This window comes from Chrysochloris asiatica, unplaced genomic scaffold (assembly GCF_000296735.1).
Source record: "Chrysochloris asiatica unplaced genomic scaffold, ChrAsi1.0 scaffold00156, whole genome shotgun sequence".
NCBI classification, from domain to species: Eukaryota; Metazoa; Chordata; class Mammalia; order Afrosoricida; family Chrysochloridae; genus Chrysochloris; species Chrysochloris asiatica.
Genome location: NW_006408674.1, coordinates 3,661,553 through 3,680,812, shown reverse-complemented (window position 1 = coordinate 3,680,812; position 19,260 = coordinate 3,661,553). Strand labels below are relative to the sequence as shown.

At 47.3% G+C, this 19,260-nt stretch overlaps 1 protein-coding gene across 1 annotated transcript in view; it reads right to left on the bottom strand.

Annotated features, from left to right (window-relative positions):
• CEMIP (cell migration inducing protein, hyaluronan binding) overlaps positions 1-19,260 on the bottom strand; it is a 76,051-nt gene that overhangs the window by 7,003 nt on the left and 49,788 nt on the right. The window contains exons 15-26 of the mRNA XM_006870913.1: positions 18,853-18,981; positions 18,166-18,251; positions 16,919-17,050; positions 15,990-16,025; positions 15,753-15,908; positions 12,888-13,068; positions 11,143-11,358; positions 6,003-6,214; positions 4,914-5,099; positions 3,865-4,069; positions 3,543-3,629; positions 2,754-2,911 (exon numbers count right to left, since the gene is read on the bottom strand). Coding sequence (XP_006870975.1) covers positions 2,754-2,911; positions 3,543-3,629; positions 3,865-4,069; positions 4,914-5,099; positions 6,003-6,214; positions 11,143-11,358; positions 12,888-13,068; positions 15,753-15,908; positions 15,990-16,025; positions 16,919-17,050; positions 18,166-18,251; positions 18,853-18,981 — 1,784 coding nt within the window. The remainder of the gene's footprint in view (positions 1-2,753; positions 2,912-3,542; positions 3,630-3,864; positions 4,070-4,913; positions 5,100-6,002; positions 6,215-11,142; positions 11,359-12,887; positions 13,069-15,752; positions 15,909-15,989; positions 16,026-16,918; positions 17,051-18,165; positions 18,252-18,852; positions 18,982-19,260) is intronic.

Below are 19,260 nucleotides of genomic sequence, written 5' to 3'. Positions count from 1 at the left end.
TGGGTGAGGCTGATGAAAGGAGATGGGGCTAGGACTCTTGTGATACAATGGTGAATAATTGTTATCAGGACTGACTATGAGGGTTGGAAATGTAAAGGTAGATGTTTTGTAGCAAAAGGGGGGGGAGTGATTGACTTTGCAGTCTAGGAGCGGAGGTCCCTGGGACCATCAAGGGCAAAGAGTGGAGAGCGGGACCCTACCCAGAGAAGCAGTGATGCCAGAGATGGAGGCAGAGACGATGACATGGAGAGAGAGAACGGTCAGGGACTTCAGACACAGAGAGGGAGAGGGGCTGTGTGCTGACCACCGGGGGGCAGGCTTGCAGGGTATACCCTTTGGTTGGTTGATAAAGCATTGAGGGGATTGTAACCATGGCAATGAAACGATATAGGATAGGATGAATATAAAGCTAATGTTCTCCCGTGTAAACTATCACACAATTCACAATAAAATGTAAAAAAAAAAAATGCAACAGGCTTGTGTGTGGTAAGGGCAGATGAGAAGGGAGCTGAGGGGCAAGGGGGCTGCTTTGGGATCATCAGGAAGGCTGGGTGTGGAAAGCTTGGAGGATTCAGGCTTTGTTAGCAGAAGGATGTTTCCCCATCATTCTCTTTCAGTAGAAAAGCTCAAGTCCCTGTGGCTTGGCTGTCTTCCTGCTGGGTGCTCAGGATAAAGGTTTTGACGTCCAGATGGGCTGGTTCACAGGAGTGGGGCAGGAAGGCACGGGGCTTCTGGTCTGTCACCGCAGCTCCTCTCAGACGGCTTTGGGTGCCTTCTCTGGAGTCATTGGGTAGTGCAACGGTTAATGCTCTCAGCTGCTAGTTGAAAAGTTGGAGGTTTAAGTTCATCCAAAGACACCTTGGAAGAAAGATCTAATAACCTACTTCCAAAGAAATCAGCCAGTGAAAAGTCTGTGGAGCACGGTTCTCCTTTGACATTTATAGACCGTCATGAGTTGGAACCCACTCAACAACAACAGGCTCTGCCTGATATGGGATCCCATGGCTTCTACGCCTCTACATCGACGAACATGGGATCTCCCATGGGGCAGCAGGGCAGAGGTAGATCCTAGGAGCCACTAGAACTTCCCTTAGTGCAGGGATCCTGGCTGTTTTTAGTGTGAGCAGCTGCCCCCTTCTTGCTGTGGGACCCATGGCGGCTTGTGGATGGGGTGGGAAGACAAAGGCATGGGGGGAGGACTGGGTATGCACTAACAGTGGGCAGGGTCTTCCTTGTCTTCTTCTCGTTCCTTCCCAGGAGGTAAGAGCGGGTCTGGGGTCTGGGTACATCCACTGAGACAGGGCTTCCTTTAGAGATGTTCACTGAGGCTGAAAGGAGCCAAACAGAATGGCTCTCCATTTTCATTTCTTGATTCCAGGCGGTTGCATCCTGTTTTATCTCAAGAAAAAAAAGTTCTTTGGCCAAAAACGGCTTGAAAACCACTGATCTCTAGATGATAAATTTACTTTTCCCATATAGGCAAATCTGTTCTTTTTGTATGAATATGCACATGAAAACTGTAACACTAAAGGGATGTGTGCTGAGGGACTGAACCTCTTGTACCTCACAGAGTGCTGAGGCCACGCTGTGTTCATCGCAGAGCTAACATCGGGGAAGTGTGTTTCCATTCAGTAGATTTGTTAAGCTACCTACTGGATGCCAGGGACCACAGTAAGCACTTTACGTAGACTTCCTGCTGTACCAGGTGGGCCTCTTGAGTTAGTCTATACCCATTTCACTAGCCAACTACTGTGCTAGAAATGATGCAGAGATGTGTCAGACAGGGTTTCAACCTCCAGAAGTCCAGAGTCAAGCTGGGGGAGCAGACGTGTCCACAGTCTTACTGGGGAGCCATGCTTCAGTAGCAGCATCCAGTTTTGGTTGGATGGAAAAGACCTCATGGGTGTTAGACTTGGAGGGTGGTGGGCAATGACCAAAGATTCCTGAGGAAAGGACAGAGGTGATCTCTGCACTGAAGAACTTGAAACCAGCAGTGGTATGGAAGATGGATTTGAGTGGGGGAGATAGGAAGAGGGATGTCAGTTAGAAGACTGGGCCAAGCATCTAGGTGAAGGTCAGGGAAGGAGGGTATTGACAAGAGAGCCACAGTGCTGGCAGAATTGGCAGGATCTGATTATCCAGCACGGGCGATGAGAGAAAGGAAGAGTCGAGCATGATACCCAGAGTCTGGACTAACTGTCTGGATGGATGATGGTGATGGTTTAATCCAAACAGGGAGAGAGGGAGGCAAGTCTGATTTGGAAGATTTAAAAATAAATTAATAGAAACCTTCAAAGGGTGAGAATTCAGTTCCATAGGAGACATCCAGGTGGCGTTATCCAAGTAGCAATTGAATATGAATATCTGGCACTTAGGAGTAAGATCTGGGCTGGAGAGACTCCGAAGCCACCAGCATTTGGATCACATGGAAGGAGTGGGAGAGGATGAGATCACACTGGGAGAGTGTGTTCGTGAGGGGAGAAGAAGGCCAGGGCAGGCTTCCCATTTGTAACTGGGTAGTCAGTCCTGTCTGCTTCAGACCTGACCTACATTCATATCAGCCCCGGCTCCGAGAGGAGAGTCAACAGGAGTGGGGAGCTTTTGCAGCCTAGGACCCAGTGTTTGTGGGCAGGCCGTGAAGACTCTCTAAGCTTCCCCAGACTAGTTAGTGATGAAGGCCTCAGTGATGGAGAGGGGGCCCCAGAGCAGGGGCCTGTGGTGCCAACGTTCCAGAAGCAGAGGCGAACACTCACTTGTCAGGGGCAGATGCCACATAATTGAAGAGCTGCCATGGAATGCCTTGTAGGATGACGTTCCGGAAGCTCGCGTGGCTCACCACATGCCCTCGGTTCCCATCAACCACCACCACTTGGATGCCATCTTCCAAGCTGGGGTACTTCTTCCCATCCACCTGCAGAGCCAGACAACACAAGGAGTGAAGTGGAACCCTGAGGTTCTCCTGCTGAGGAAAATCACGTAGACTCTGGAGACAGAGACAGACCATGGAGTTGTTTGAAGCCCAAAAACCTTATAAATCAGTCCCTTGTAGCCCTCTGTGGTGGGTTGAATGGTGACCACCCCTAAAGAAATGTCTACACAGAACCCATGAATGTGACCTTATTTGGAAATGGGGTCTTTGCGGATGTAATTAAGGGTCTAGAGATGAGCTCATTCTGAATTTAGAGTTGTCCTTAAATCCAATGACCTGCCCTTATGATAGGAAGGCAGAGGGAGATTGGAGACTCAGATACAAGGAAAGACATAATGACAGATGCATTCGAGTGATGCTTCTATAAACCCAAGAAAGCCAAGGATTTCCCTCAACCATCAGAAGCTAGGAGAGGCATGGGATATGCATCCTCCCAGCCATCAGAAGGAGCCAACCCTAGTGACATTCTGATTTGGACTTCTGGCCTTCAGAACCGAGAGAGAACAAAGACCTGTTGTTTTAAGCCGCCTTGTTTGTGCTAACTTGTTACTGTCACACTAACACACTCTCTCAGTGAGCAAACCAGGGTGCTGTAGGGGCCAGAGCCGCTTACTTCAATGTAAGCAAAGTCGTTCCTGAGGTGGAAGAAGAGTTGTTTGGAACTTTCCATCTTGACTTCCAAAAAGTGGTCCTGTGTCTTCTGGAAAACAAAGTAAGACCCAATGTGCTTGTTAGGTTTGGAAAGTCAATGGGTGGCCATCCCTCTCATGTCCACCCTTAGCCTCTGTTCACACACACACACACACACACACACACACACACACACACACACACGGTCATGTGTGGAGCTGAGCACATGTCTAGAGAGGAACCTGTTTGGCTTCTGGCCTGAACTTAAGACAAAGGGGGCCCAGGCTCATCTTGTAGCCACTCACCAGCCGAGAACCAAAGAGCTTCTTGGGCATGGGCACATCCACGAGCGCTCTCTCGGTGTATTTGGGGTAGGCTGCGGCTGTGCAGTCGCTGATGCCCGCGTGCTTCGGGATCAGAGCTTTAATCTTGATTCTCTCACAGCCTTTCATGGAGCAGAAGGCAAACTTCTCTCTCTCATTCTGTGCTTTCAGCTTCAGCATCAACAGCCTGCACACAGGGAGCAGAGCTGGATGGTTTTGCTTTGGCATCCAAACCTCATCCTCCTCCTCACCCCAAAGTCACTTAGCAAGGACTTACTAAGTGCTGGGCAATGCAGTTACATAACCGAGCTGTGTCCACGGGAGGGTTACATGTGGTTGCAGAAACAAACAAATATATGGACACAGAACTAAGAATCAAGACTATTACTTTCAGAGCATGTACATATGCCATGTTATACATGTGGCATTAGAAAGCTACATGATCTCATTCAACCCTCACATCTGTCTGTGCCAAGTTGGTGTTATGGTCTCTGCGCTTGTCACTCTCATTTCTCTGTGCCTTCTCTGCCCAGCTGCAAATCAGTGATAAAACTGTTCGTTTCAACCAGGTGGTTATAAGGGTTCGAGATAAGCTATCATGTCCTCTCAATTCTAAGAACCACAATTTTCACTTTTCCCACTACAATCCCTATAACAACGGAGCTGAGTATTTTACTCCCAAAGCTTAAGAGCTTTCAAAAAGTCATTGATAGATGGTAACAATCAGTCTCAGGATCAAGGAGCTTAAGAAAGTATACTGTATTTGATGTTGTTGTTATGTGCCGTGGAAGCGGTTCTGACTCATTGCGACCCTGTACAGGGTTTCCGAGGCTGTAAATCTTTACAGGAGCAGAAAGCCTCATCTTTCTCCCACAGAACAGTTTCCAACTGCTGATCTTGCGGTTCGTAGCCCGATTCGTAACCACTACGCTACCAGAGCTCTTGACACCAATTTCATGGCAGGTTCTTAGGGGTATTGGAAAGGCCAAGACAACATAATTGGGAAGAACAATCAAGGGCAGCTTCCTCACCCTGAGTCCTCATCCCAGTAATAGTGGCTCCTGCCCGGATAGCTCTGCTCCACTTTTTCCATCTGAAAGGTCCTTACAAAGGTGCCCGTCTTGGATGTTTGCTTCAGCAGGCGATTGTGGACGTCCGAGAGGATAGAAAAGGTGGTACCTCGTGGGTAGCAGAGCCCCACTCGGATCCAGTCACCCCTAGGACCAGAAGTAGGATCAATTGACAAGCAAGGATGTTCATTTCACCAGGCCTTCTGGGCATGCCTCCGAGAAAGACCAAAGACATCTCCCGGCAAAGGGCACCTCTGTTTTGAAAGGATAATTTTGAAAGAGCACTTGTGATTGGTAATGAATGAGCCACTAAGTGGTCAAGAAGAGTGAGAAATGGTGCCTGAAAGTGGTTGAGCAGGGTCACGGGAATGAGTCAGTGGTGTGGCTCTAGGGTTGATTCATAGGGACATTTGGTTGGGAAAAGAAACTCTCCTCGGGGAAGGCAGCTGTGTGGTATTTCAATGACCAAAGGGTCTGAGGCCCAGCATGGTGGTAGGGCTTGGTCCATGACTAGGATCCCATTTTGTTTATCCAATAAATGACCACATCAATGGAATACTACAATAAGTAAATATCGTGTATAGAAAATTCTTGAACATAAACATATAAAACCCTACACACAGTCTTTTATTCTAATCATTTCACCTTATTTCCTTCTCTGTAAAATGATAACTAACAATAATATACATATAGTTACTTTTTTTTTTTTTTTTTTAACTATTCATTGATCACTTTGTAAAACCAGACTCTGGGAGAAAAGCCATCTCCATCCCATAGAAGAAGAATTAAGGCTCCAAGAGGTTCGATGCCCTGTCTAAGGTTGCCCACCCTGCAGAATGTGGCCTTGAGTCCATTGATTCCAGAGCCTGAGCGCTTATGCCAACCCCTCTGGCTATCTCCACCTCCAGGAATGACATGGACTAGGCTGAGGTTTTGTGAGCAGCCTGCCTGGTAGTTATAGCAAGGCATCACACCATCACTGTTTTGAGCTTAGTCAGAGCAGCTGTCCCCAGTCCTGCTGCCCCTGGGGGGGGGGGGTCACCCACTCACTTGTTGAAATTGATCAGCCAGATGGCGAGCTCAGAGGGGGCTGTCTGGTCCCAGTGGATGGTGTAGCCCTTCTGTAAGGTAATGACTGGCTGGTACTGTTGGTAGTGGGTACTCCTGGTGAGGGCCCCCTCCAGGAAGAGAGGGTGGCTGGGGAAGTCATTCTTGATGATCTTCATCCTTAGGTTATTCGTCTTATAGGCCTGAATGTACATCTTTTAAAACCCAAAAAGGAAAAGCACATGAGGTTATTGCGAGGGTTTATTCCAAGAGCGTCTGGTTAATATCAAACTTTCAAAGGTACTTTCTCTTTACAGAACCCTTTTTAGAAAGCTTGAGTGAAAGAAAGGCCAAATAAGGGGACATCTCTTTCTGTGAACCCCAAGCTGGGCTGTGCAATCCACCTTCTGTGCCAATTGAGAAAAGGTGTTCTGTTGAAGAGTGGCTGGTGGAAACGTGGGAGGACTTTGGTTAGTAGTCAGCAAACGTGGAAATACGAGGAAGATACAGAAGGAAGAGGAAGGGAGAGAAGAGAACACATTTACAATTCTACTGCAGATGTAACCTCCCCTTAAGTATCTATTGTCCTGACTACATCCGAGAGCTGCCTGTTGGTGTTGTTAATGCCATCGAGCTGGTTCAGACTCATAGTGAAACTGTATAAGGTTTCTAAGGAGCGATTGGTGGGTTTGAACCATAGACATTCAAGGTCTGGTCCATGTGACCAGTTCACGTGCTATCAGATGAATGGGAAATCAGTTGCCATGGATTCTATTGAGACTAACAGCGCCCCCATGTGTATCAGAATCGAACTGTATTCCATAGAATTTCAATGTTGATTTTTCAGATCTTCAGACCTCCTTTGTTTTGAGGTGCCTAAGGGTAGATTCGAACCTCCAACATTTCAGTTGTCAGTTCAGCACATTCATCAGTTTACATAGCCCAGGGATTCCATTGGATGAATGAATGGGATCTTACTTAGGAGAAAAAATGCAAATCAGACTACCAGCCATTGAGTCCCAGGGTCCGAACAGTCTGAGGAGCCGCCTAGACTGAAACCACTGGGCCCTGTTTCAGGACCATGACAACCCACATGTCTCATATTCAGAAGGTGTCATCCTGCAGCTGTGCTCCAGAGACTATAACACCAATGTGTTCGAATTCTTTTTCCTATAAAATGAGGAGAGACGTTGTAACTCCACCCACTTAATGGAATTGCCCCGCCCACACTGAAGGTCAAAAGGCAGAAAGTATATTTAGACATTTTGTAAGCGGTAAGGTGAGCGGAAGGAGCTCTGGTAGTGTAGGAGTTACGAATCGGGCTGTAAACTTCACAGTCAAGCAGTTCGAAACTACCAGCTGTTCTGTGGGAAAACGATGAGGCTTTGTGCTCCCGTAAAGATTTACAGCCTGGGAAACCCTGTACAGGGTCGCAATGAGTCAGAATCGACTCCAGGGCACATAACAACAACAACAAGGTGAGGGGACGAGACTGCTGACAACCAGGAACCGTTTATGACGCGGTTACAAAATGCCTAAAGATACCACAACGCTTCTGCTAGTGGAGGCCTGCATGCTGCTAGGAGGCTGAGCAGGTTTCAACAAAACGTCCAGATTAGGAAAAAAGGCCTGGTTATCTTCTGAAAATCAGTCAGTGATCTGGTCTGCAATGGATGATGGGGTCCTCACTAGTTGGGGGCAGACTCAAGGGCAGCTAACAATAGCCAGTTACCATAACCAGGAACAATGACAGGTAGTCCTTTGCTGCAGAATAGAAGTGATGTTCTGGAGAGACAAAGCAGGGGGGACGATTGAGGCACCACGTGGTTTACCTACTCCTGGAGTCGGAGTGTCATGTAATGCAGACAGCATGGGTACAGAGCCTGAGGTCTTGGTCACCTTGCATTATTCAGGGCGTAATTCCTCACTGCGCTTGTGTATCTACTCCCTCTGATTCCACTTCCTGTCTTATCTTCCTTAGGCTCTCTCCCATGACCATCCAATTCCTCACCCCTGTCCACACTTGCAGCTGAAGCCTCACCCTAAGCCATTTCCCAGGTCCACCTCCTCTCCCGGGGCTGTTGATCAGGCTGGAGACCATCCCACAGCCCAGGAGGGAGATGCTGAACAGGTTTCCACACCGCAGGGCACTTTCTACTCCACAGCCCTTCTTTATCGCTCTCTGCAGGCCACACTCCCTGCATTCTCAGCTCCTGACCTCACCTGCCACTGCAGAAGGAGATCGAGGCCAGCTGGTAGGAACACCCTCCACTTCCTGCCTCTGCCCCCAGCTCCTGCCTCCTTCTGGTCCCAAGTCCTGCTAAATGTCTTCCCTCTCCCTCCTGGAGGAAGTGCAGCCAGAGTGCTCCTTGGAAGCCAGGATGGCCAGACTTCTTGTCTCATGCTTCAGATATATTGTCAGGAGGGACCAGAGCCTGGAGAAGGACATCATATTTGGTAGAGTGGAGGGTTGGAAAAGAAGATGAAGACCTCCAAAGAGATGGATTGGCACAGTGGCAGCAGCAATGGGCTCAGATATGGCACTAATTGTAAAGTTGTCACCGAACCGGGCAATATTCTGTTGTGTACAGGGCTGCTATGAGTCGGTACTGACTTGATGGCACCTAACAATAATACCTCCATCCTCAGGCCCACCCAGAGCATGTGCCCCTTCTCCCCTGTGCCCACCTTGCCCTCTTCTGCCCTCTCCTCTCCACCTGGCACTGGCTTACTCTCCCATCTCACCCTCAACCTCAAATCTGTGTGGCTATTTTCTAACTCATCCGCAGTGGGGACGGCAGTATCTGCCTTTTGAGGACAGCTTTTTCATGAATATGTCTCCTTGCCCCACTGAACTGCCTAGCTCAGTGAGCTTCCCTTCTAATGGAACAATTCTGGAGTTTCTCAGAACTTTCTCTCTTGCTGTTGTTGTTAGTTGCTATCAAGTCAGTTGCAACTCATAATGACCCTATGCACAACAGAACGAAACACTGTCTGGGCCATCTTCACAACCGCTGCTATGCCACTGTGCCAATCCATCTCACTGGGGGTCTTCCTCTTTTTCACTGACTCTCCACTTTACCTAGCATGATGTCCTTCTCCAGGGACTGGCCCCTCCTGATAACATGTCTCAACTATGAGAGATGAAGTCTCAGCATCCTGGGTTCTAAGAAACATTCTGGCTACACCTCTTCCAACACAAGATTTGTTTGTCGTTCTGGAAGTTTGTGGTACTTTTCATACGTTGTTGTTGGCTGATAAGTGTTGTGGAGTCAATTTCAACTCATCGCGACCTTGTATAGGGTTCCCAAGGAACGCCTGCTGAGTTTGAACCCGCCCCCCTCCCCTGACCTTATGTTTAGCAGTCCAGTGCTTACCCTACAGGAGAGTAACAGCAAATTCTTTATGGCACCATGGTTAAGCACTCATTTGGCTGCTAATGGAAAGGGTGGTAGTTCAAATCCACTCAGTAACTTTGAATTAGAAAGACTAGGAATCTGCTTTCGTAAAGATTACAACCACAAAAACCCTAGGGGGCAGTTTACTCTTCACAGTGGGTCGCGGTGAGTTAGAATTGACTTGACAGCAACTACCAACCAATTCTTTTCATGTTACTTTGTTCCGGGCACTGTCTCCACTTGCGCTGTTCAATAAAGAGGCCACTGAGCTCTTGAAATGTGGCCAGAATAACTGAAAAGTTGAATTCTTCATTTTCCTTTAATTAAATGTTAATTTAAAAACTAAAGCAGCGTAAACTATTTTTCCATTGCACACAAGTTTGTTGTTTTGGCAGGATTACAGTTCATATAGCGTGGTGGCGTACTGGTTACGAATTGGGCTGCGAACAGCAAGGTCAGCAGTTCAAAACTACCAGCTGTTCTGCAGGAGAAAGATGAGGCTTTCTGCTCCTGAAACCCTGTACAGGGTCACTATTTGTCGGAACTGACTCCACGGCACATAACAACCACAACAACAACGGTTCATTTTGTTGAAAATTCAGTGTCTGCATCAAAACAGTGTCTAAGTTTAACATGTACATCAGATTTCAAAGACTAAAACAGGAAAAAAGTAAATATAAAATACCCCCAATAATAATTTTTATGTTGAGATGAAATATTTTGAGAATATTGAATTAAATCAAATATATAATAATACGAGGCGACTTCTACTTTTCCACAAACTTTTTGAAGTCCTCTCAGTCATTTTCATTTTAATGCAATTTTAATAAAAATCAACATCACTTGTTTCTTTTTACTTCTTGATGTGGCTACTAAGGAGTCCTGGTGGCGCCGTGGGCTAAGCATTGGGTGCTAACTATAAGGTCACCGGTTCAAATCCACCAACCGCTCTGAGGGAGAAAGATGAAGCTGTCTCCTCTGGTACAGACTCACAGTCGTGAAACCTGTGGAGTTTCCCGTGAGTTGGAGTTGACTTGGAGCCAGTGGATTTGGTTTTGGTTTGGGTATAATATGGCTCCTAGAAATGTTTCATTCACAAATGTGACTTCCATTATATTTCTATTAAACAACTCTGGACTAAGCAGTTTACTTGCATTATCCAGTCCCACCCTCAGATTCTCATCAATGAGGTTCCATTATTATCCCAATTTGATTGATAGATGAGGAAACTGAGGCTTCAAGTGTTGAAGTAATTTGCCCAAGATCACATAGTTAGTGAGTGTTGGGGTCTGACTTGAATCCAAACATTTAACTTCAGAGCACTTTTGTTGTAAACATTAAGCTTATAAAGCATTCTGACTTGGACTTTGTGAAAATCCTGTTGAGTAAGGGGGGAGGGAGGAAGAAAAAAAGAAGAAGGCTGTTTATCTTTCAGGAGTTCTGGTGGTGCAGTGGGCTAAGTGCTGGGTTACTAACTGTAAGATCAGTGGTTCAAAACCCACCAGCCACCCCATGGGTGAACGATGAGGCTATTTGCACCCATCAGGATTTACAGCCTCAGAAATGCTGTGAAGCCGCTCTACTCTGTCGTACACTCTCACTGCGAGTCGGAAGTGACTCCACTGCACTGTTTGGTGTGGTTGGTTATCTCTTTCTGGCCCAACACAAAGTTGGGCATACAGTTAACACTGAATGCTTGTTGCATGAGTGACCAGTCTCCAGAGAGGCGTCCCCTGGAGTCTTACCTGTGCATAGCGCCCACTACAGATGGCTCCTCTCCAGTCAGGCACGTTGATGCAGTCTGGGTGCCGCACCAGCCAGTTGTCATCCTTGGTGAGGTAGGAGCCAGGGTATTCCGACACAGAGCCATCAACATCATGGAACACAGATGTCTTATCCCCATCCATGTCCAGCTGGTTGAACCAGGGCCCAGGCTCTCCAAAGAACACTCTGGAAGTAATCTAAACAGAGCCCAGAAAATTTAGGTTGGGCCAGAAGGTGAAGGGAAACTGCAGCCGTCAATAGGCCAGGGCAGAGTTTCCGATTTCCACTGACATTACAAAGCAGCCAAAGCAAAGATGCTCTTGGGCGCTGGAGAAAACCACAAGCTTGACCCTTCAGATGGAGCCAAAAAGTAGCCAGTAGTCACTGTGTTCCAATGACCAGACCCAGCACATGATTTTGTCCTCTGCACCCTGAGAACCTGCTGTTGGGGGGTGACTGAGTGACTGCTTGGATACCTAGACAGGCTCAACAGATGGCACAGATGGGAGGGCGAGGGCTTAGGAGTGACTGAGAGACTGCTCAGATACTTAGACAAGCTCAACAGACAGCACAGATGGGAGGGTGAGGGCTTAGGAGTGAGTGAGAGAGTGCGTGCGCGCGAGAGAAGCTTGTGTGTTGTGTGGCAAGTGTAGGTGTGGGAAGGTGTACATATGTATGTGTGAGAATGCATGTGTGTGTGTACGATGGTGTGTGTGTACACATATGTGTGAGAATGCATGTGTGTGCAATGGTGTGTGTACACATGTGTGAGAATGTGTGTGTGTGTATTATGGTATGTGTACATATATGTGTGTGAGAATGCATGTGTGTGTGTGATGGTGTGTGTGTACACATATATGAGAATATGTGTGTGTGTATGATGGTGTGTGTGAGAGAGACAGACAATAAGAGGGAGGGAGAAAGGAGAAAGGGGTATGTGTGGAGAATGTTCGTATGAGAAAGTATAACTATTTGTGTGGGTGTACGTGTGAGAAAATGTGTGTGTGTTTCAGGAAGACAGAATTTTTAGCATGAGTACTTGGAGCTTTCCATGACCTCTTTCAGACCCATAGTGGCCTGAAGAAAGAGATGAAGTCACTCCAGTTTCACTCCTTTTCCCCTTGGTCTGCTAGTAACTGGGCAGACAGGCAGAGAGGAAGACTGTAGTGTGGGAGAAGGGCAAAGTCTGGGAAACCCATAGCCTGAAGAAAATGCACCGAGAGGTGTCTTAGGATACCCTTGGTTCTGATCTCCTCAATCCCAGCTCCTAGTCTGTAGACTAGTTCATGGCAAGAAGGCCCTTGTTTATATCCACTCTCAGGGAGAGATTACACAGAGCATCTTTTGGAAAGGTCTCCCTTGAAAACCGCTGGTTTTTTTCAGTTGCTTGTGCTAATCAGGTGGCCTGGTCACAGCACAAAGTATGTCCAGATCAAGAGCCTTGGAGGAATGCCCTCAGAAGCATTAAGGTTCCTACTGAGAGTTGGGTGAGTTTCGAGCAGGGTGAAGGCAAGCGGGCATTCACCCAGACATGACCTGTGGGCAACCTACACTTGTACTTTTCCAGTTTGGATGCAGGGAGAAATGGGATGTGACCCAGCTGCTTGGAGAAGGCTGGTCAACCTCTGTGGTGTTGGCAGTGGCTCAAACTCCAGGCTCTGGGAGACTTGTGAATCACTGCCCAAAGTCTGGGTTTGCAGAGAGTCTGCTCTGGCGCCTCACTCACCGGGACATCTTCAAAGGCAACGTTGGTCACGTTGTTATGGGGACAACTCTGCCAAGCGTTGTTCAGACGGAAGGCCAGGGCACTGGTGTGCCGACCCTCCAAGGCCACAAACTTTCTGAAGGTGCAATTCTGGATGTTGATGGGGCCATCGTAGAACTGAATTCCTCGGATTGGAAAATTCCTGTGGAGTTAAGGAATTCAGACATTAGGCTGTGCCGCCATGTTGTTTACAATCTCTTACGGTGTCGGTAACAGGGAACTTTGGGGTGAAGCCATTCCTGACTCCCACGTTCAAGTTGTTCCCCCTACCCCAGACATTATTGATTCCTTAATTCATTCAAAAAGTACTTATGGGCACAGTAAGTGTCAACAAATGAATCTTTGCTGAATGAATGAAAGAACAAATGAGTCGGTGTCTAGTTCTGCATTAGTATTTGGGGATGGTCCTCTACTCAACTGTTTCCTCCAATTTTCCCATAACATGAAGTCATTGAATAAATACTGTTCATACTACCAGAGAGTGCCAACATCAAACCCCTTGGGAGGCAGAACTCCTAGTCATTGTTGCTTTAGTCTTAGTAGCTATAATAATTAAATCAGCTTAAGACTCACATGACTTTCTCTTGAGTAAGTCTTTTCGTTGAGAGTATGGTGGGCTTGGGAAACAGAGCAGAGGAGGGATACAAATTAGAAGATGATAAAACTGTGTTAAGAGTAATTGTGGTGGAACTTTTTGAGCAATCCTAGAAGAGAGAATAAAGAGCCTAAATGGTGCTAGTAGTTTGTGATTGGTTACTAACCAGAAATGGCTGATGCCTTGAACTCATCCAATAGCTACATGGGACAAAGACCTAGCAATCTGCCTCCATAAAGAAAACCCTACTCTGTAACATTTGGGGTCACAATGAGCCTGGGACCAACTCAACAGCAGTTAACAACATCAACAGAGAGTAGGTCTCACTGGGAAGGCAAGACTGTGGACAAGGACCTGGAGTCAGGGGAAAGGACATAGCCATGGAGAGACCCAAGAACAAGTGATGACTACAAATTTGTCTTGGGCTTAGTAGCGCAGTCTCCTCAGAGATGCTCCTCCTGTTTGTTGAGGTCTCTTGAGCAGGCATCAGAAACAAGGACCTGAGTGGGGATTGTTGGTCTTCCTGGAGGTCCCCCACAGCCCAGACTTCTCCTTCTTGGGTCTAACTCCAATTCTAGGCTTAGTGATTCTCCAAGTCCTACTTTTGTGTTCATACTAGTGCCTCTAACTCTGGGTCAGGCCCCTCTGTGTCCATAGGAGAAGTAAATTAGAAAAGGTGGAAAGAGGAAAAGGAAGCAGAAAAGGCTGTACCCCAGTTGTTTCAACCCTGGGGTCCCCTCAGATATGGCTTCTTGTATGTAGAGTTCCCTAGTCATACCATCTTTGACACTGTGCCTTCAGCGACACATTGATGTTTATCATTGATGTACACCATCACATTGGATCCTGGTATCATGGAATGGTCCATACGTTCTCCCATTTAAGGTATTTTAGGGATAGCCTATTTTGACTAGCTCTACATTGAAATCTGTGCTTACTTTACCTTCTGGCCCCAACCCAGCCCCATACAGGACTAATCGTTCTTGAGTAGAATTGCACAGCCCTCAGCTTCTTGCTCTCCAATGCAGTTTGAAGAACCTGCCTGAGACTAACAGCGTTGTCAGGTTTCCATAAACAAGCTCACCTCTGGAAGTCCTCAGAACATTCTGGGTCTGGAAGCCTGCTAATCTCCAACAAAGAACCCCTAAAAATGCAGACTCAGAGCTGCTCATAAAAACAATATGAAGGGATTGCTACATTACTTAGACTAGATAGAAGCAAGGACTTTTTAATAGCAAGTGACAAGGAGGCCACAATTCTGCCTTTGTAAAGTCTTTCAAAAGATAACTGTGTACTGGGGTTAGTGGTTTCAGGCTTGGCATGCCTTGTAGTCTAACTATAGTAGCAATAATTATATTTTCTTAGAAAAAGAGGGAAAGAAAGGGCTGATCTTAGCACCCGAAGAATTAGAACTGCCATGTTGCTCCCTGGCTCACAGCTTTGCTCTCTGGCTTGAATTCTTATCTGAGCAGAGCTACCACCGTAAGGTAGAGTTCCCTCACCATGGATCTAACTCCATGTCCCTCACTTCCTTCTTCAACTACCAGGGTATCACCCAACCTTTGTTTGAATCCCTCCAGCAAGAGAGAGTCAATGTGTCCTCAAGATAGCCCTGATATTCTGTTGTTGAACAAGTGTGAGTTCTGGAAAAATCTTTCCAACACCAAACCAAATCTATCTTTCAGGAGACACGTAGTAGAATGAATCTAGTCCTTTTCGTGTACGGCGGCCTTAAGGCTCTGTGACAGTAACTCCTTTGTGGTTTTCTCAAGTATGCTCCCATCTCCTGATTGAGAATTTCAATCTGCATGTGGCATGGCTTTGGATTTTGCCACCCTCCTGGTTTGGCCTGACTCTATCATTTACTATCTTCAGAAGTAGATGAAATGCTCCAAGTATTGTAGTCAGAGGAGAGTGGGGCCCACAATCCCTCATTCTGGATGCTGAAATCCCATCAGTGAAGCCCAGGGCCATATTTTACATTTTGATGATCATATCACCCTGTTAACTCATACTCAGCAATGGTGTTTTTCTTTTTACATTTCTCGCTTTTCATTCTAGAGCTCATCTAACTATGATTTAATCTATATTAGTTCACTAAGTTCTATGGTTAATAGATAGCAGGGAAGTCATGCTCAAGACGTAAAAATCACCACCTAGCACCTTCCTTCCATTGCCGCCACTAGGTTAAGTCAGGGAGAGCAAAGAAGTCACCGTGGTTGCAAACCTACTGGCCTATAGGGAGGGTCCTTCCGCTATGGTCCAAGCCACCTGGGCCCCAGATCCTGTTGTCCATCATCTCTGTCCCCACGTTGCCACTCTCGCCAACAAACAAGCTGTTCTTTATCTCCTGCTTGCTGCCATCATCATATGGGAAGGTTCCACCACTGTAGAGAGAAGATGGATGAGATGACATGTCCAGAGTCAACCTCCCCAAAAGGACCAAACACAATGACAGTTGCTCTTACCTGGCTAGAGTCAGGCCGATGCCATTGTCAGCAAACCTGGGGACAAGAGCAGACAGTCAGAAGGTTCTGAGGAAAGACCCGTCTCTGCCTTTGTGTTCCACTGTGGTTACTCAGTGGGGGAAGGAGTCTCTATCAACAGAGGGTTTATGAGGGAGTTGTGACTCTCCCAGTTTGTACCATAGGGGATCGTTCAGGCCCCCTCCCACTAAGTCTCTCACTCCAGAGAGAAGGTGAGTCCGGTGCTCCCGGTGTTTGACACTACACTATGTCATCCTGCACACTGGGGTCCTTTTGCCTCCTTTTCTCTGTCCACCTCTACCAACTGCCTCTCCGTTCCAGCCCTGTCATGGGAGACACACGACACATCAGAATTTAGTATGCCTTGTTGTCTTCATTTGGATCTTAGAGTCTGATGAGCCAGAGTCCCATGTCTTATGAACTGTCTGACCTTGTGTCTCTAAATGAGCTTCAGTTTGCCATCTCGAAAATGAAGACAATCATTCATATCTTTGAGGGGCACAGTAATAAATAAATAAAACCAAGCGCTTGGCACATAGTAGGTACTCACAACCATCTTCTCTCTACAGTGGTGGAACCTTCCCACATGATGATGGCAGCAAGCAGAAGATAAAGAAGGAAATAGATGCTCCTTCCTTGGGTTGGCATGAGACTTTTAAAAAACCAAGCCCAGTGACTATTCAGAGGCAAATCATGGCCCACAACACCTGGCATTGTAGGCTGAGGTCAAGATGCTGACTTTAGTGGTTCGGGTCACTGCCTGACACCATTCTATGTCTCTATCTGGGTTGGGAATCCCAGAAAACTGAATATCTGTGTGGACTGGTTCCTCTCTCCTTTCTCTCCTCACTCCATGCCCAGGGTAGGGGGGTCATTCCTCTTAGTATGAACCCCACATGCATCCAGCTTACCGGCAGCTGTCTAGCCACACGTCCCCACCCCGCAGCCAAGCCCCATGGTCCTGGTTCTTGTAGGCAGTGAAGTACTTGATGATGGCTGGCTCCCTGGGCTTCAGCGGGTCAGCGTCCTTGTGAGGGCTGTATCTGAAACACACAGTTGGAACCACACAGGTGTCAGTTTTGAGGGGGACTTGAAAACCAGCTCCCCCTTGGGCTTTGTGAACTTCTCTCTACTTAGGGTCCCTGGGAAGACACTTAGCAAAAACTAACTGGCACCACCTGACTCAGGAGTGAACTATCTGAGCTCATCCCAGAAGCAAAAGGAGTCCTTTTCTCCAGATCCAGTCCCATGCACTCTACAGACATGGTTACTGCTATCATGGAAGAGCCCACCCCAGGAGTGGTGGCAGCCCAGAGGAAAGTTCTGATAGCTAGTCCCATGTGGCCTGGGGGGATTGTCTTGATGTCTTGAGATGCTCAGCTCTCTTGCTAGTAGTGGGTAATCTTGAGTTGGTGCCTTTTCTAGGCCTCAGCTCCTTAGCCACGAAAGGAGTGATGAGCTAGATCCTCATGGATGTCTTCCATAAACAGCATCATGGCACTAGAATTCCTCACGTTTGATGGAGACCAAGCAACTGATCTCTTTTAAGGATACTGGTTTTACTAATTTCCTTGAGGTTTGCACAGAACCCGTAACCTTCAACTGAGCTCTAGAGTTATTTACAGACACTGCATGTTTCTGCCCATTTCCTTGACAGTGAAATTTCCTCCTGCTCTTTCTCTTCACCTTCTTACCCCTGCCCAACTTGTAAGGATTCTGACCATTCTTGTTGGCTTACTGGTGTTGGCATTTGCTGCAGGATCTAAAAAGCTCTGGTAGTTGGTGTTTATGAGTCGTGGAGGGCTTCCTGGATAGGATTTTCGAGGTTGTAAATCTTTACAGGAGCAGAAAGCCTCATCTTTCTCCCATGAAACAGCGGGTAGTTTTGGCCTGCTGATCTTGAGGTTAGCAGACTGACTCATAACCACCATGCTACAGAGCCCCTAGGAATGCGTTTCTCTTTGGCTGCTAGAACCTGAGTCCCACACTCTGGGAATTCAGGCTTTGCTCTGCTCAGATTATCATCATGACCCTCTCAGTAACTCGCTCATTACTGAGATGAAGAAAAATGTTCAGCAGACACTTGGTGAATGAAGGAGAGTAAGGATCTGGGCCGGCAGGTCACAATGGAGTGTATGCGTTCCTGAGGGCTGCTTACCTGGCAGAGATGATGGAGAGGAAGGGACGCTTGTCCTTGGCAGAGGCCGCGGTGGTTTTGACCCCATTGTCTATGATCATACCGGCCTGGGGAGAGGAGACACAGGGATACATTAGCTTCTTTTGCAGGCCAGAGATATCTTTTCAATCTGCCTCCTACACACTGCTGAATGCGCCAGAGAATCCAGTTCTGACTTCAGCCTGCACTGAGAGAAGCAGAGGTTCTGTGGGCTGGGAGAGACTGCCCTATTCCGCACTGCTCAGACTGAATCCAAAGTAAGTTGTGCTCTTGGAGTTTCAGGTGAAGAAAATGAGGTCTAGAGAGGTTAACTCACAAGAAACAAAACAAAAGGTAACAGGGAGAGAATGCCGCCTGCACATTCTGTTACAGCCATGTTCTCATTTTCTTTCACTTGTGGGTCAGCTCTAACTTTTCATAGTCAACATGACAACCATCACCATCCCCCTTAGCTCTGGCTAGAAGCTAAGTTGATGCTGATTCAAGAACCGCCACAGGAGGTGACCATAAAGAAGGGTCAGTGACTGGGAGGCCTTGGAAGGCTGCTCCATTTTCTTAAGAACAGCAGTTGTTCCAGGCTACAGCCAAGTGGCTGTCTTGGTGCTCATCATTCCCAGGCATGACCCCGGGGAGCCAATATGGCCAGTGAGGTGCAGTCTGGAAACTTACCCGGTAGTTGGAATGTGCTCGGTTGTTATAAAATTTCCCCAGTGGAATGTGCTCTGAGTAGCCTGGGGAGTACATCCCCACTGAGGGACCTGTTGGTACGTGGTGGAAAATGAACCAAAATCCAGTTTCCTGTTGGGGGAGGGTACAAGAGGAAAGTCACAGAGTTCAGCACCAGCTAATCAGGGTGACCAAGTAGCCCACACAAACAGGACTGTCCATTCCCAAGCACACCTCCACGTGGTCTAGGTCCACAAAGGATACAGAGAAAGGTATGAGGCAAACGTAATATATGGAGCACACCCTGACTGTCTACACTCTTGTAAGGAGGACATGTAGTCTGGCTTGATGGAGTCTGGAGTCACTGCAGGGTTTAGACTCCTCCTCCGGACACTAATGGGAAGATTTAAT